The 18,022-nt window shown below is 37.0% G+C and overlaps 1 protein-coding gene across 1 annotated transcript in view; it reads left to right on the top strand.

The window, feature by feature from the left end:
• The window catches only part of DCHS2 (dachsous cadherin-related 2), a 243,455-nt gene that overhangs the window by 161,279 nt on the left and 64,154 nt on the right, over nucleotides 1-18,022 (top strand). Inside the window, 3 exon segments of the mRNA XM_039223888.1 lie at nucleotides 521-678; nucleotides 2,069-2,912; nucleotides 5,535-5,774. Coding sequence (XP_039079819.1) covers nucleotides 521-678; nucleotides 2,069-2,912; nucleotides 5,535-5,774 — 1,242 coding nt within the window.

Here is an 18,022-nt window from a genome sequence, read left to right as displayed (position 1 = left end):
AAAATCCCAAGCAAACTCCTCACTGTCAGAACACAGCCCAGCGCAGGGCTTGAACTCATGAAACCATGAGATCTGACCTGAGCCTAAATCAAAAGTCAGATGCTTAACCAGCTGAGCCACCCAGGTGCCCTTGTTCCTTACTTTTTAGAGATGCATGTTGAATATATACAGACGAAATGATAGGATTTCTGGAACTTGCTTCTAAAGAAAATGGTAAAGGGAAATTATATGATTGGCGAATAAAGATCAGTCATGAGTTGATAATTACTGAAGCCACAATGATACGCATACAAAAGCTCATTGTAGCATTCTTCCTATTTTATGTATGTTTGAAATGTCCATAATAAAACATTTAAAAATCTGTTATACTTCTTGTCCATATTTTTAGTATTATTTTATGTTCATACACTCACAGAGCTAAAAACAAAGCTTCCAAATTATATGGGCATGTGGATTAATTAATTCTCTATTTTCTGCGTTGTCAGTTAACATTGATTTTTTCATTTCTGTGTGTCTATAGAAGATAGTTCTGATCACTTCAAGATCGATGCCAACAGTGGTGAAATAAGAACAACCACAATACTTTCACATGACCACAGACCCTCTTACAGGATGACCGTATTTGCCAGTGACCAGGGAGAGCCTCCTCTTCAAGGACAGGCCATCATTAATATCCAGGTAATATTCGATTGTCAATACAGTGAAAAGATGTTCTGAGGGATGCCTGGGTGGCTCAGTCAGTTAAACCTCTGACTTCAGCTCAGGTCATGATCTCGAGGTCTGTGAGTTTAGCCCAGTGTTGGGCTCTATAATAACAGCTCAGACCCTGGAGCCTGCTTGGAGTTCTGTGTCTCCCTCTCTCTCTGCCCCTCCCACACTCATGTTCTGACTCTGTCTCTCTCAAAAATAAATAAACATTAAATTTGTTTTGATTTTTAAAGATATTCTGAAGGTTTGATTTTTATACAAATGTGTACAGTGAAGATACCTTAAATAATGTGAATGCTATTTTCAGAGAGCATTGTAGACTTGTGTGTGTCTTTTTATTATGACTTGAGAAATAATTAGACCCAAATAACTTCTAACTTTAATTTTGTACAGTTCCTGACAGGATGTTTCCCTTTCTCACTCCATAGGGTCACTGCATTTACGTTGCTTTGCTTATGAAGAACAAAAAAGTGTCTTGTCTTTTACTTTTTCCTAATTGCAAGGACCTGGCAAATTTATGTGAGAAACTTGTGTATAAACACGTGGTCAATAATAAATCACGTAGTTCTTTGTAATTTTTCTTAAATTTAGAAAAGTCACTTGAGAACTGTATTTTAAGGCTTTGCTTTAATCATAATGAGCAAACAACTTGTGGGAAGTCTTCATTGTAGGAAAAATTCACACTAACCAGTCAAAGATGAGATGATTGTGCTTAGCTAGATTTCTTTGTTCATGCACATGATAATCAGTAATATTAGTATAGATGTGTATAATAATCAAGAATAGATATCCCTAAGAATTCTCTTTCCAAATTATATTCTTTGTTGACTGAGGATATGTGGGTTAGGAGAAAATTCTATATCATAATACTTCCAAGTCTCTGGTTTCAGATAAACAAAGACACATGATACATAAATGTGCACAGATGTTGTCATTATGGATATATTGGTCTCTAGGATTTAGAGTAATTTGGAGATCTATCCCACAGTCTTGTTGAAGAATCACAAAGCTGCAATTCAGCTTAACTGTAGAACAGTCTTACCAAACCTCATTTCATGCATTAGAACAAATGGGAAAGTGGAAAATTCTGTACTTTCTTATCTCCTAGATATTATCACACATTATGACAAATGGGAAAGTGGAAAATTGTGTACGCTCTTATTTATCTCCTAGATATAATGCAATTTTCAGTCTTCAGAGACACCTTGGAATTATATGATAAAAAAGGCACTTTCTCACCAATTAATATGTGTGTCATACAAATGGAAGGAATTCACTTCCAAAATAATATCATCACATCTATCTATCCATCTGTTAAAAAGGATCTCGAATTAATAGCTCCTTTCCATTCTTATTTCAGGTGATACCACTGTCTTAAGGGAGAGCTATCATTTCTCAGAATATTAGACACTTAGTTTTACCGGAAAACTTGAAGCCTGCAAAAATAATGAGCTTGATAAAGTCACCCGATCACCTTCAGCAACATCATAATGGAAAGTTACATTTTAGTATTGCTGCAGATGACCAGGATGGTCACTTCAAAATTGACAGCTCAACAGGTGACTTATTCCTTTCTAAGGAACTTGATTATGAAATGACATCGCATTATTTATTCAGGGTGGTTACTAAAGACCATAGCAAAACCCCTCCCCTGAATAGCACAGTCTTCCTTAGTATTGATGTGGAGGATCAGAATGACCATTCCCCGTCTTTCCAAGAGGAGCTCATTGTGATAAGCGTGAAGGAGAATGTCCCTATAGGGACACTGGTGCATGTCTTCAATGCCAAAGATGGAGATGGCAGTTTTTTGAACAGTAGAATTCAATACTTCATCGAATCCCACCACCCTGGAACGAGTCCATTTCTCATCCACCCCTCATTTGGCACATTAGTCACCGCATCCCCCCTTGACAGAGAGAGAGTTCCAGCTGTCGTCCTGACAATAACAGCATCCGATCAGGCTGTGAATGTGACAGACCGGCGCGTGGGATCACTGATGGCAAAGGTGGTGATTTTGGATGTAAATGACCACAGCCCCACTTTTATGTCTTTTCCCATTGCCCACATCAAAGAGGATGCCACAGTGGGCTCCTTGGTGCACCACATAACTGCTCAAGATCCAGATGAAGGAAGGAATGGAAGAGTAACATACAGCATCCTTTCAGGAAATGAAAACATGGCCTTTATGCTAGATGAGTCATCAGGTATGTATGTCATTGTCAATGAAAGTCTCTGATCACTTGCTTACATTTGTCCTTTTCATTTTCCTATGTTAAAATGATAGTCCCCAAGATCTATTGACTTTAAAGAAATGTGGCTTGATTTACCATTTAGCTTATGTATACGATCGGCACATACACATATATGATAGGTTGTATTCAGAGAACCAACTGTAATTGACCTCTTCGTTGAAATTAAAATTGACTGTGCTTTGTTGCTAGCTCACATTTCATGATGAATATAGAGTAGCAAACTTCTTTGTTACTATGCGTGGCTCCTCACAGGGTAGGAGATGGCACCAAAGTAAACTGAGGCAGAGCATGACTAAGCATCTGCATTAGTCAGACATTAGCATAGAAACTTATCTGTAAGATTATACAAATACACATTTGTAAATCATTGGAAATACTGTATTTTTAAACGGCTGGATTGATTTGCACATTACGACCTTAGTTTCACATCAGCTCTAACATTTTATTTTTTGCAGAAGCATTTACTCACCGTCCACTCTGTCACTTATTCAGTGTCACTCACTGTCACTTTTCTTGCTGTCACCATGTTGCTAGATAACATCTACTAGAAGTTTTAATGTAGTTTGATGGAAGATTACATGTATAAAGTGTCATTCTTGTGAAATTGGAAATTAACATCCCTCAACCTGGTTTGAAAAGATGGACTACCAAAATATAATAAAGCAATTTCTGCATGAGTCTTAGAAAGAAAAAATCTCAGATGTATACCATTTGGCCCAACTGTTAGTTGAGAACATTATTTGGAATGAGGCTGAATGTATAGGATTTGGAAGTCATGATGATAGACTGGCTATATACTGTTGGAAAATTTCATCAAAATATTTATTAAATCCTGTACATATGGTTCCATTCTGAGGCATGCATGACCATCACCTAAAAGCCCAACTGACAGAGAGATAGTCCAGACACAGCCGCTGATTTCTGTTAGAGGAGGGGTCTCCAAGGACCTGTTTCAGTGATACTTAAAACGTTTCCCAGCATGGCTAAGGAAGGTCTATTTCAGATCGTTAAAGAGGATGGATAAAATTAGAATCGTGCCTCAGTAATAGAGGTATCATGACTCTGGAGCAATTGTACTGGCTGTTTCAGTGGAGATATTTTTCAAAGACATAAATGATCCTTGGTGAATGCAGAGGAGACGGGCTATTTTTCTTTACAAAGCTCACATTTCTTATGAGGAAGACATAGGGAGTTTTGCAATGGCTTTGGCTCTATTTTATAACATCTGAGGGTGTCAGCTTCTTTAATTATATGAAGACAAGTTCTCATATAATAAGCATGTGTTAGAGAAGCAAACAGCAATCCTAAAAGAAAGAATATGATAATTGGAATCATGTAGCTGCTTTATGTGTGCAAGACTTTGTACCACTTTGCTTAGATGAGTTACATGCTTAAATGGCAGTAGGAAGGAGAAATGTCCTATTTGTGGAGTTTATTGCCTGACTTATAAAGTCTTAACTACTTTTGTTAGTAAAAAATAAAAGATGGTTAACGGAGGGTAATGTGAAGAGACTATAACTCTTAAAGAATATAGCCATATTCACCTTTTTGTAACTTGATCGCATTTAAATATTAAACATGAAGTGTCATTTGACCTGGAGGTATATACTGTTACAACCTAGATTTTGTTTGTTTTTTTGTTTATTTTAGTTTTGCTGTTTGGTTTTGGTTTGGCTTTGGATCTTTAAATTTTTTAATTTTATTTTAGGGAGAGAGAGAGCATTTGTAATCAGGGGAGGGGCAGAGGGAGAGACAGAGAGAGAAAGAGAGAGAATTCCAAGCAGGCTCCACATTCAGTCCAGAGCCCAATGCAGACTTTGATCCCATGACCCTGGGATCATAACTTGAGCTGAAGTCAAGAGTCAGATGCTCAAGCGACTAAGCCATCCAGGTGCTCCTTGTTTTATTTTTTTTAAGTAGGCTCCATGCCCAATGTGGTGCCTGAACTCACAACCCTGAGACTGAGTCATATGCTCTATCAACTGAGCCAGCCAGGCACTCCTAACCTAGATTTTTAAAATGAAAGTAGAAGTTGAATAGATAAATAATTTTGATGTAACCTCTCCATAGATAATGATATATGATAGATTATTTCTGAATTCTCCTTCATTTTATAATTTAAACTAGAATGTTTTTAGTCTTTTAGTCAAAAGAGTCATTTTTATTTTGGGGTGTATATATATATGTATATATATATATTATTCTTGGTAATATGTAAACTCAATGTTGGTTTAATAAGATTTATTCTTTTTTTTAAGTTTATTTATTTATTTTGAGAGAGAGAAACAGAGAGAGAGGCAGAGAGAGAGGGAGAATCCCAAGCAGCCTCTGTCAGAACCTGATGTGAGGCTCTATCCCATGTACCATGAGGAGATTATGTCCTGAGCTGAAATCAGTAATCTCAACAGTCAGATGCTTCACTGACTGAGCCACCCAGGCACCCCTAATAAGACCCATTCTTTAACAAAGAAAACGTCTGAATTTTTAGCAAGTTAGGTAATTTAGACAAAGGTAGAGTAAGCATGACTTCTTTAAAAAATGTTTATAATATATTGCTCTTCTCTTTCAAATCAGGCTTACTAACAACAACTTGTCCTTTGGACTATGAAATAAAAACTCAGCACGTCCTGACCCTTCTGGCCCTGGATGATGGCGTACCCGCGCTTTCTTCATCCCAGACTTTGACAATTACTGTTCTTGATGTAAATGATGAGGCACCAGTATTTCAGCAGAACTTGTATGAAGCTTCAGTTAAAGAAAACCAAAATCCAGGGGAGTTTGTCACAAGGGTCGAAGCTATGGACAGAGATTCAGGTAATTTAAAAGTATAGAAACTTGGCAATTAATGCCCAAAACAAAAATTCACAAAATTTAAACTAGTATGGCTCAGAAAAATGAAGACAGTTGCTACTTATGTCAAACTTCTTATAGTTCTTTAATTAGCATACACATGAAAACATATACACATGTGAAGATAATGTGTGCTTCAATATGGCATTTGCTTGTATCGATCTATATTATTTATGTTAGAATGATGCACACCTAATTAATATATATGCAATTTATTGATCTGATCTTGATAATAAACAAGTATAGACAAAGTATCACGTTTTCAGAGTGTAATGGTTAGATGCATTGCATGGAAGAAGATAAATGGTTCTGTGTTTCCTCTATATTGAGCACAATGGAAGAGAGAGGATGTGTGGGTTTGAATCCTAGAACTACCCTTTACTTCAGATGTGTAACTTGGAACAAGTAGCTAATTCTGTCTGTTCCTCTGTTTCCTTATTAGGAAAATGGGGATAATGACAGTGCCTAGTTTGTAGTTCTGTTATGAGTATGAATGAGTTATTACATGGTAAGAGCTAAGACCAGTGACTGGCACAATCAGTGGTCAATAAATGTTAACTTCTGTCATTACTGTTATTATTCTTATTAACGTCAGACACTATGTCCAGACAAATGACTTTGAGGTAAGTGAATTGACTGTAGCTAGGAATTTGTAAATATCTTAGAATTGCTTTTCAATATCACCGTGACTTGTTTCTATCTAAGATTGTAACTTTAATAATATTTATATTTAAAAAAATAATTCTGAAAATTACAGTGAAGTATTGACCATTGAAAAAGCATATGCCAATTTTCCCCATCTGAGGTAATACAAATTGCTTAATAAGCTCATCTTTTTATCTCTTGTATATATTTCTTTTAATTATGTAAGATTCAGGCGTACATTATAATTGGACATCTGTATACACTCCAAAGTGGTTACTTCCCCAAATCTAGTTACCATCTGTCACTCTACAATTGACCTTTTTTACCCTTTTCACCCATCTCCAACCCCCTTCCCCTCTGGTGACCACCAATCTATTCTCTGTATCTATGAGTTTCTCTTCGCTTCATTTTGTTTTGTTTTGTTTTTAGATTCCACATGTGACTGAATCATAGGGTATCAGACTTTCTCCTTCTAACTTATTTCACTTAGTATAATATGATCAAGGTCCAAAGGTCCATCCATGTTGTTGCAAGTGGCAAGATTTCATTTTTTTTTATGACTGAGTAGTATATATATATATCATATTTTTTAATCCATTCATCCATTGATGGACATTAGGTTGCTTACGTATCTTGGCTACTTTACATAATGCTTTAGTGAGCATAGGGGGTACATATGTTTTTTCAAATTAGCATTTTCATTTTTTTTTGGATAAATACCCAGTAGTGGAATAGAGGGATCATGTAGTCTTTCTATTTTTAATTTTTTGAGGAATTTCCATGATGACGTTTTCCACCAATTTATATTCCCACCAACGGTGTATGAGTATTTTCTTTTCTCCACATCCTCTTCAACACTTGTTATTTTTTCATAATAGCCATTCTAAAGGTGTGACATGATATATCATTGTAGTTTTGATTTGCATTTCCCTAATAGTTAGTTATGCTGAACATCTTTTCATGTGCCTGTTAGCCACCTATACATTTTCTTTGGAAAAATGTTTATTCAGATCCTCTACACTTTTAAAAATCAGGTTGTTTGGTTTTTGTTGATGTTGAGTTGTATGAGTTCTTTATATATTTTGTATATTAATGCCTATCAAATGTATGATATGCAAATATCTTCTCCTGTCCAGGAGGATATTTTTTTTTTGTTTTGATGACGATTTCCTTTGATACACAGAAGCTTTTTAGTTTGATGTACTCCCATGTGTTAATTGTTGCTTTTGTTTCCCTTGACTTTGGAATCTGATCCACGAAAACATCACTAGGACTTAAGTCACAAAGTTTACTGGCTATGTTTTCTTCTAGGAATGTTATGATTTAGGTTTTACATTCAAGTGTTTAATTCATTTTGAGTTAATTTTTGAATTTGGTGTAAGATAGTGGTCCAGTTTCTTTTTCTTTTTCTTTATTTTTTGCATGTAACTGACTACTTTGCTCAACATCATTTATTTTAAAAACTGTTCTTCCTCTATTGTTTATTTTTAGCTTCTTTTTCATAAATTAATTGTCCATGTATGGGTTTGTTTCTGGGGCTCTTGATTCTGAGTTCCATTGATCTGTGTGTCTGTTTCTGTGCCAGTACCATACTGTTTTGATTACCATTGCTCTGTGGTATGAAATCAGGATCATAATACCTCCAGCTTTGTTCTTTCTCACCATTGCTTTAGCTATTTGGGATCTTTTGTGATTCCATACTAATTTTAGAATGATTTGCTCTAGTTCTATGAAATATGCCTTTGGAGTTTTGATAGGAATTGCATTGAATCTATGGCTTCCTTTGGAAAGTATCGATATTTTAACAATATTAATTCTCTCAATCCATGATTGTGCCAATCTTTGTAAGTTCATATTTGTATATAGCAAGTGTCATTCCATAATCAGTATAATTTTTTAACAAGATTGTAATAGATAAGTCCATGGAAATATTAATATTAACAGGAGCATTTTCTTCCCAAATGGCTCGTCCAAGGGGTAAAAAAGACTTCCTTGAGCTTTTAAACTACATTATATACCATTTTAGATGCTTTGCCCCTTTGAAATATATCATCTTTTAATGAGATGAATTTTACATAAATTTGTGTATGATGCTGCAAAAACTTTCTTTTCAGAGAGTAACCTAATTTTCTCTCCTTTGACCAGAATGGGGCAGTATGATCACAGAATTATTCTTACTATGCTCAAAGACAGAGGACTAGAGTGTGGTACCAATTGCTCCTCCCAACTTGTGCTTATAGAATTTATTTAGCACATTTTTGGCAGTATGGTTTTAAGGGTGATAGACACAATGGAAAATATACATAAGCTTTGTGTTTCACAGTAGTTCAATAAAGTTCTCTTAGAGGGCTCTCTGTCATAAATTGAACAACGCAGGGCCCTGGGCAACACAGAAACTACTTCCTAAAGTTCACAGACGCATTCTGAACATGTCAATGATGTGAATCAATGCAATCATTAGGATTCATTACTCATTAGCAATTCTTAAAATATATAAACTGCTTCTTCTTCTTGACCTTACTTTATCTTATTAATTTTATTTTTGGTAGTGGACATTAGTAAGGAATCTCTTGCTTTAATGTATGAAGAGAAAGAAAAGCATTTCTCTCAAATTTTTACATGTATCATCTAAAAATGATTACCATGAATATGCATTCCAATTTTTACTGTCAAGTTGCCTAACGTTACTGTTGTTTTCTTTTAGAATAAACCTGTTACTTAAACTGACTTGAAGAGTTCATTACACTAGAGATTATGGTTTGTCGGGTGGAGTATTTAGATGCAAAATTATTGTTTTTCGGGCTTTGCATTTATGAATGTTTGAAATACACATTAGTGCCTTCATGAGGCTCATGCACCTTCACATGTTGTGGAGACAATTTTGGCTTATTCTTAATATCTGTATTTTTATGAGGCCAGATTTGTTAAGCAAATGCTTTTGAATATATTTTCCCTCAATCTTTCATTGATTTTGTTTTTTTGTTTTTTATCTTTGCTCGTTGGTTTAAAACAATGAAAAAGAATTATGCATGAGAATTAATTTACATAGTCAAGATTTTAACACAACTGGCATCACATTGGATTTTATGAATGGTTTACTTTTTCGTATGTATTTTTAAAAAGACTATAGCGTTACTTAATACTAGAAAGCTTAACATATGTTTTTAAAATTGTAATCTTACAGTGTTGTTTGGCATTCAAACCCCATGGGACTTGGAGCCCTGCATGTTTATGATGTATGACTCACACTAGTACTAACAGGAGTTTCTTCATATATTAAAAGGGAAAAACAACTACCAGGTTTTAACTAAGATATTAAAACTGCTACAGCTTTTGGTACCACCAACAGGAGTTCTATTGTTAGTGAGAAAAGATTTACCGCTGGGGGCACCCCTGCCCTTGTCCCTGGAGAAAGGGCGCCCCACTAGGGCAGATGAATCACTCCTGCTGATACATTTGCTCATTAGTGGTGAATACAAGATCATTTAACCGCACGTTGCCATGCAAAAATGTAAAATTCTATAATGAGATTTTATTCTCTGTTCCATAAAAAACTGTACAGTTGACCCTTGACCATCGCGGGGGTGAGGGGTGCTGACTGCCCCTCCCATAGTCAAAAATCCACGTTTAACTTTTGAGTCTCCAAAAACTTAACCACTGGTAGCCTGCAGTTGACCAGAAGCCTTACCGATAATGTAAACAGTCAATGAACACATGTTTTGTATGTTACATGTGTTATATACTGCATTCTTACAATAAAATAAGCTAGAGAAAAGAAAATGGTTTTAAGAAAATCAGAAGGAAGAGAAAATAAATTTACAGTACTATACTGTATTTATATTTAAAAATCCACGTGTATGTGGATTTGTGCAGTTCAGATTGTGTTCTTCAAGGGTCAACTGTATTCTCTGTCTGGGTTTATTTGGAATTAACTCTGGATCTGATTTCCTGAAAAATGTCTTGTGCTGGATTACAACTTCACACCACAGCCTACACTTGGAGCGAGGGAGAAACACTGCCGTGTCGGCATTTCGTCTATTTCATTGACTCTAAAACACCATTCACTCTAAAATGCATCTAATTTCAGAAATACTCCAATGTTGGGGAAAATATGTCTTAGAATTAATGAAATAGTAAGCATGAAAAAAAAAAAAGGAATAAGAACCACTTATAATTCCCTCGCCCAGACAATCACTATTAAAACTTTGATTTAGTCTTATTGAGTACAGGGTATTGTTATTGTATAATTGTTTACTCATCAGTCTGTCCTTTAGGCTGGGAACTTCTCATGGATTCAGAGCATGTTTTATTCATTTTTATCCCAGGTCCCCAAGGTAGTGCAAGCTAAGACATAGGAGCTCAGTAAAGATTTTAACTCTGTGATTTGAGAAACTGGAGCATCTGTAAAATAACCTGCTTCAAGTTGCCTTCACTCTTCAGAATTCATTCATTTATTTATTCAATCAGTCATGCATGATCCTATTTTTGCTTTAGAAATGTCTGAGTTGTATGGGCATTCTACGGTTGAGGAATTCCATGACAAATGATCTTCCTAAAAAGTAAACTTGAAAATAACACTCCTGTGGTCAGAATTCTTTATTAATTCCTCATGGTTTTGAGTATGAAGTTTCTTTTGCTTAACAGCCATTCCCTTTATGGAGTGACTCTAGCTTTCCTCTCTATCCTCAGCTGCTGTTCCTCTCCACCCTTGACTCCAGGACAGGGCTCTGCAAACTTTTCTCTGTAAAGGACAAGGTACTAAGTATTTTAGGCTTTACAGACCATACATTTTCTGTCACTCAACCCTGACATCTCACCAAGACAGCAGCACAGATGATACATAAAGAAATGAGTGCAGGACGTATAGGAGGATTAGGAGGAACTTGACGGAGGACCAAGGGGGAGAAGAAGGGCGGAAATGGTGGGGGAAAGGGAGAGAGGCAAACCATGAGAGACTCTTGAATGCTGAGAATAAACTGAGGACTGATGGATGTGGGGGGGAGGGGGGGATGGGCATGAAGGAGGGCACTTTGGGGATGAGCACTGAGTGTTATGTAGAAACTAATTTGACAATAAACTATTTGTAAAAAAAAAAAAAAAAAAANCATGAAGGAGGGCACTTTGGGGATGAGCACTGAGTGTTATGTAGAAACTAATTTGACAATAAACTATTTGTAAAAAAAAAAAAAAAAAAAGAAATGAGTGCAGGTGTGTTTCTGTAAAACTTTACAAAAGTGGCCAATGGGCTGTAGTTTGCCAACGGCCGGTCTAATACATATATCTAATTAAGACATTTTAGTTACTTGCTGCTTTCTGGACACTAGATCCAGTTATGATGTCATCAGAGTAGTAGATCAATATGATGTTTTATTGGATGCCAAGATGGGCACTATCTCTGCCAAGTAGATAATGGCTGATAGAAAGATTACATAGAGATGTGCTCTTGTTTCTACTGGGTAAAAGCAATTCACTTCTGATTGTTTTTACAAGTTGGTATAGAGTGTTTGTTCTCAGAAGATGGTCTCCAGGATCAGTGCACTGTCATTCATGGCCTGCAGAGGACATTTAAAGGATGCTGGAATCCTTCTAACCAATGTCTTTCCTGGAGTCTTTATAAAGGAAAGTCCTCTGAACTCTTAGGAAATGTAGTTGGGGGTGGGTATGTCATACATGGCAAACCTGCCCTAACATTCCCATTCCTAAAGTTCTTCAAGCTTTTGGAATCTTACTGCATACTGTGCAGGAGATCAGGCATCTCAACCTCTGTGAGGATAGGCCGCTATTAATCCAGTCCATCCAAGAAACTGTCAAGAGACATAACTGTATGAATTAACACATGACACCAAGAATTCCAGCCTAAACCAAAGTTTTATTTTAATTTCCTGGGTCTCACATCCTTAGAAATGCTTTCCACACATATTCCCCAGGTTTATTCTAATATAAATTAGAAAAATCATGCCATTCTTTAGAAGTGGAGTCAGATTTGCACATGACTACGTGCAATATGTTGAGATGACTCTACTTATGGCTCTTCATGGGAATAAACATCTCCTTGCTAGAAGTTACGTGTTGTGTCTGCCACTCCGTTTGAGTCTGATCTTCAGGGAGATTAATTTTCAGGCTTGCAGGAAGCTTTCTGGTTTTTAGCTATGACGGGTGTGCAAGTTTAAAGCTTCAGCTTGTAATTTTCTTTCTGTAAGTACCTAGTACAGTTCAGAAACAGCTATCTCACATCATACTCCTTTTTACTATCATATGGCTAGTCATTTGGTCCCCTGAGGAATTTGAGTCCTTTAATAGTAACTTCTTCATAATCTAACACAGGTGATAATTTAATTGATGATGCTATCACTGCAAACATGAACTACTAGTATCCTATTTCCCATGACCAAAGAACTCAGCACTACATGCAAGGCCAGAGACATAACCAGACTCAGAATCCCAGATACTTGAGACCCACTCCTGCTGCCAAGTTCTCTATCAGTCAGTTGCAGTCGGGAAAACCAGAGATTATAATACAGGTGTTGGAAGGCTAAGTAAGCAAAAAGGGAATCCGGAGTTAACCCAGGAAAAATAACCATAGGGGATAGCTGTCACCCCAGAAGAGGTCAAAGTTATCAGAACCTAAAGAGAAAAGTAAAGGGCCTTGCAGAGCCTGGCTCTGGGAGTGCCAGAAGATTGTATGCCATGAGCAGTTGCTGCAGCAGATGAAATGACAGTGCTGACAGAGAGAGCAAGCAATAGAATCTCCTCTCCTTCTGACTTTCACTCTCCCTCTGGTGTCCCCTGGCGGCAGACCAGAGGACAGAGTTCATGGCAAGTCAGAACTGCGGCTTACAGATCCCCAGCCCCATCATCACAGGGCAGAGCAGAACAGTTTGGATCTATATCCGAAAAAACAGTAGTTTTATAACTGGTAGCCATGGAAAGAACTGAGAGAGGAACAGGCAGAGAGAACAGCAACTACAAAAACCCTGACAGAAAAAAATGAAACGAAACATGTTCACAGAACAGGAGGGAGCCAGTGGGGTCAGGATCAGAGCAACAGGGTATGTGAGAAGAGATTGGGAAAATTAGCAGAGCCCATAAATATGGGGCTTTGCAGACTGTACTGAGGTGTTTGGATTTTACTGTGAATGCATTAAATCATTCTTTCTTCTTTCTTACTTGTTAAATCCTATTCATCTTTAGAGTCAGCTTAGACAGAGGTCAACCATACTTTCTCAGTGATGTCTTATGTGGAATTGTAGTTGCTTGCTAGCTTATCCATGTGCAGTGCTATTCTGCAAGCACTATGAGGAGAGAGAATTTGTCTTCCTGCTGGCAGTTATATTCTTAGCCCCTGACATGGTACCTTAGCATCTACTATCACTCTCTATACATATTTATTTAATGAGGTGATTAATGAAAACTTGTCAACCTGGGGTGAGTCTTCCCTGATTTCATATTTTCTACCACACTGACTACAATTCATTGATTTAATTGCCTCCCCTACTATCTTGAGAACCAAGATAAGTATTATTCAAGGGCATCTTTCCAGTGCCTGGCACTCAGTACATGTGCATATATATCTGCAATGAACATGTGAATGAATGAACACATGAATGAATGAATGAGACAACCAAATACCTGGAGCTCATGCAGACACATAGATGTCATCTGCATGTGAGTAAAAACTGAAGACAGTAGACTGGGAAAGAGGTAGAATGAATTTCAGCCCCCCGTTCTCTCCTCTTTTGTCTCTTCCTCTCATCTGTCTCACTTTGTTCCTTCTCTTCCATCTTTTTAACATCAGTGAGCAATATCTGAAGCCACAGAGGAGAAAAATCAGATAAAAACTAAAATAACCAGTAAGTTTCATAACCGGAAAGTCTTGGTGACTGTAGAAAGAATAGCTAGGTATGATATTTTCAAGCTAGCAGAGAATGGATAGCATTTTAAAAATAAGCTTAGCTATAAAGAGTAGGGGAAAAAAATCTTGATTCCTATAGATAGAAAAGAATATAATTTAAGGGAAAAAATTAATGAGAAAGACTAGAAATGAAGAAAATTCCAAAAAAGGAGCACTGGAAGAATTACTCTTGCCATTGAGACATAAACTAGGAATTAGAGTTGAGTGTTGATGAAGAAAGTTGAGGGAGTGCTTTCCTGATACCTTCACTTTTTCTGGGAAATAAGAGGGACAGCCGTCTGCAGCAGTGAGCCCAGAGGTGTTGGGTGGGAGACCTTGAATAGGAGAGGGATGATACAGCAGAGTTGGAAGGGGACTGCAGGATGACGATGACATTTCAGCAGCCTCAGTCTGTGCTGTTGTGACACGTTCTTCAGCCCCAGTTATCTGCTGGGTATTCAAGGAGGGCAGAGGGATGGTTGGGATGATGCTTGGTTGGAATCTGCTGGGCATCTTTGGCAAAAAGCCGCTAGACTGAGGAAACTGGGGTGGTTGGTAAAGCAGTCATTCATGGGGCTGGGCTGGAGAGGGAAAGGACTGAATTGAAAGGGGTGTCTTAGAGAAATTAAGAGGTCACAGTGCTGTAGGTCTTGAGGTCTAAGAGCAATATGTGTATGTGTCCACACACACACCTCTCACTAGGTGTATATCACTGAATATCTTCAGATCCCTATTTCCAATATGCTTAGTAAGCTGATGAAATTAGACTAAATCTCTATTTTATTTTTATTTTCTTGGCTCTCACGTTTGACAATGCTATGTTTGTTCTGGATAATATAGGGTATAAGATGGAAGAAGGAAGGCACTAATTAAGTTCTAAAAGAGCCATATTTCAAAGCTATTTCACATAATTTAAGTTGGGAAGGATGTGAACTTTGGAGTGTGAAATGTATGTATACAAACTACAAGTATAAATAAGAATTTTTTTATCCTTAATATACTAGGAGGATTAAAAGTGAATGGCTTGTTATCTCAGGGATCAAAGCTATATAGAATAAGGGAAATAGTAAAATCTGAAAGTTTCTAAGAAGTCAGGAAAATATTGGGCACAATGGTAAAGCACACTACAAAATAATGGGAAGATGGGAAAATATAAAGAAATGACTTTATTTTAAATATTTTCTGAGTTTGACAATTATTGGGAATTAAAATATTAATTCTTTTAAATAAATATTAAAATAATATGTAATGCAAGGTATAACATATAACATAAACGTATAATGTATGATAAAATCCTATATGTGAGTAAATTGATTTCAGAAATAAAAGGTCCAAGAGAATGGCAAGATGGAGGAGAAGTAGGGAGCTCCGTGCATTTCACTTGCACCCATCTCTCAAACAGAGAAAGCCTGGAGTCATAGGACACTGAGCAACAGGAGTTTGGGAAAAGAAAGCGAACGAATACACTGGGAAGGAAACCTCATAAGGCTACCTCAGGAAACAAGCCAAAGTACACATGGTGAAGAGTCCCAAATACCGCTATGAGTAGGGAAACAGAATAACCAAATGCTCAATAAGAGAAACCAAGAGACACCATTCAAAGAACACTTCCTGAATAGTCAGGCCCTGAACAGTCAAAGAGCCCTCTACCATACAGCAGAACTCACAGGGGCAGAGTGTACAATAAGCTTTTAAAATTGACAAGAGATAGAAAGCTAACCAAAATGATGAAATGGAAGAACTCTCCTCCAAAGAAATTCCAGGAAGAAATGAAAGCTAAAGAACTGCTCAAAACAGATATAAGCAACATAACTGAACAAGAATTTAGAACAATAATCATAAAATTAATCGCCGGGCTTGAAAAAAGCATGGAAGACATCAGAGAAACTATTGCTACAAACACTATGGAGCTTAAAAATAGATGATGAATTAAAAAATGCTATAGATGAGATACATAATAAAATGGAGGCATCCAATGCATGGATTGAATAGACAGAAAGGGGAATAAGTGATTTAGAAGACACAATTACAGAAAAGGAGGAAACTGAGAAAAAGAGAGATAAACTGATCCAGGAACATGAAAGAAGAGTTTGAGAGCTCAGCGATTCAATCAAATGGAACAATATCCGTATCATAGGAATCCCAGAAGAGGAAGAGAGAGGGAAAGGTGCTGAAGGAGTCCTGGAACAAATTATAGCAGAGAACTTCCCCAACGTGGGGAAGGAAGTAGAAGTTGAAATTCAAGAGGCACAGAGAACTCCCCTCAGTTGTAACTTGAATCAATCTTCTGCACGACATATCATAGTGAAACTGGCAAAATATAAGGACAAAGAGGGAATTCTCAAAGCAGCTAGGGAGAAAAGGGCCCTAACATACAAAGGGAAACCTATCAGAGTGGTGACAGACCTATCTACTGAAACTTGGCAGGCCAGAAAGGAATGGCAGGAGATCTTCAATGTGATAAACAGAAAAAATATGCAGCTAAGAATCCTCTATCCAGCAAGCCTGGCATTCAAAATAGAAGGAGAGATAAAAACCTTTCCAAATAAACAGAAATTGAGAGAATTTGTCACCACTAAGCCAGCCCTACAAGAAATCCTGAGGGGGACGCTCTGAAGGAAAGGTTGCAAGGAACAAAGATACGAGAGACACCACCACAAACATGAACCCCACAAAGGACACAAAGACTCTAAACCCACATATCTCAATAAAAACACTGAATGTAAATGGGCTGAATGTTCCAATTAAAAGACATAGGGTAGCAGAATGGATAAAAAAACAAAACCCATCTATATGCTGTCTATAAGAAACTCATTTTAGACTGGAAGATACCTTCAGATTAAAAGTAAGGGGATGGAGAAATATATATCATGCTACTGGAAATCAAAAGAAAGCCGGAGTAGCTATACTTATATCAGACAACCTGGACTTTAAATTAAAGACAATAACAAGAGAATAAGAAGGGCATTACATAATAATTACAGGGTCTATCCATCATGAAGAACAATCATAAATGTCTATGCACCAAATATGAGAGCACCTAAATATTTAAAACAATTAATCACAAACAGAAACAAGCTTATAGATAAGAATGTGCTAATAGCAGGGGACTTCAGTACTCTGCTTACAGCAATGGATAGGACAACCAGACAGAAAATCACTAAAGAAATAATGGACTTGAAAGACACATTGGACCAGATGGATCTGACAGATATATTTAGAACTCTACATCCTGAGGCCAGGGAATTCACTTTCTTCTCAAGTGCGCATGGCACATTCTCCAAGGTAGATCACATACTAGGACACAAAGGAGCCCTCAATAAATATAAAAGATTTGAGATCATACCATGCACACTTTCAGATCACAATGCTTTGAAACTTGTAATCAATCACAAGAAGAAGTCTGGAAAACCTCAAAAACATGGAGGTTAAAGAACACCCTACTAAAGAATGAATGGGCCAATCAGGCAATTAGAGAGGAAATTAAAAAATATATGGAAACAAATGAAAATGAAAATACAACAATCCAAAATCTATGGGATGCAGCAAAGGCAGTCCTAAGAGGAGAGGACATTGCACTCCAGGCTTATTTCAAGAAACTAGAAAAAGTGCAAGTCCAAAATCTAACAGCTCGCCTAAAGGAACTAGAGGCAGAGCAACAAGAATGCCCTAAACC

The sequence above is a fragment of the Hyaena hyaena genome, unplaced genomic scaffold (genome assembly GCF_003009895.1).
Source record: "Hyaena hyaena isolate Hyena2069 unplaced genomic scaffold, ASM300989v1 scaffold_1491, whole genome shotgun sequence".
NCBI lineage: Eukaryota > Metazoa > Chordata > Mammalia > Carnivora > Hyaenidae > Hyaena > Hyaena hyaena.
Note: the sequence above shows the minus strand (reverse complement) of the source record. Positions and strands in the feature narration are given on the sequence as shown.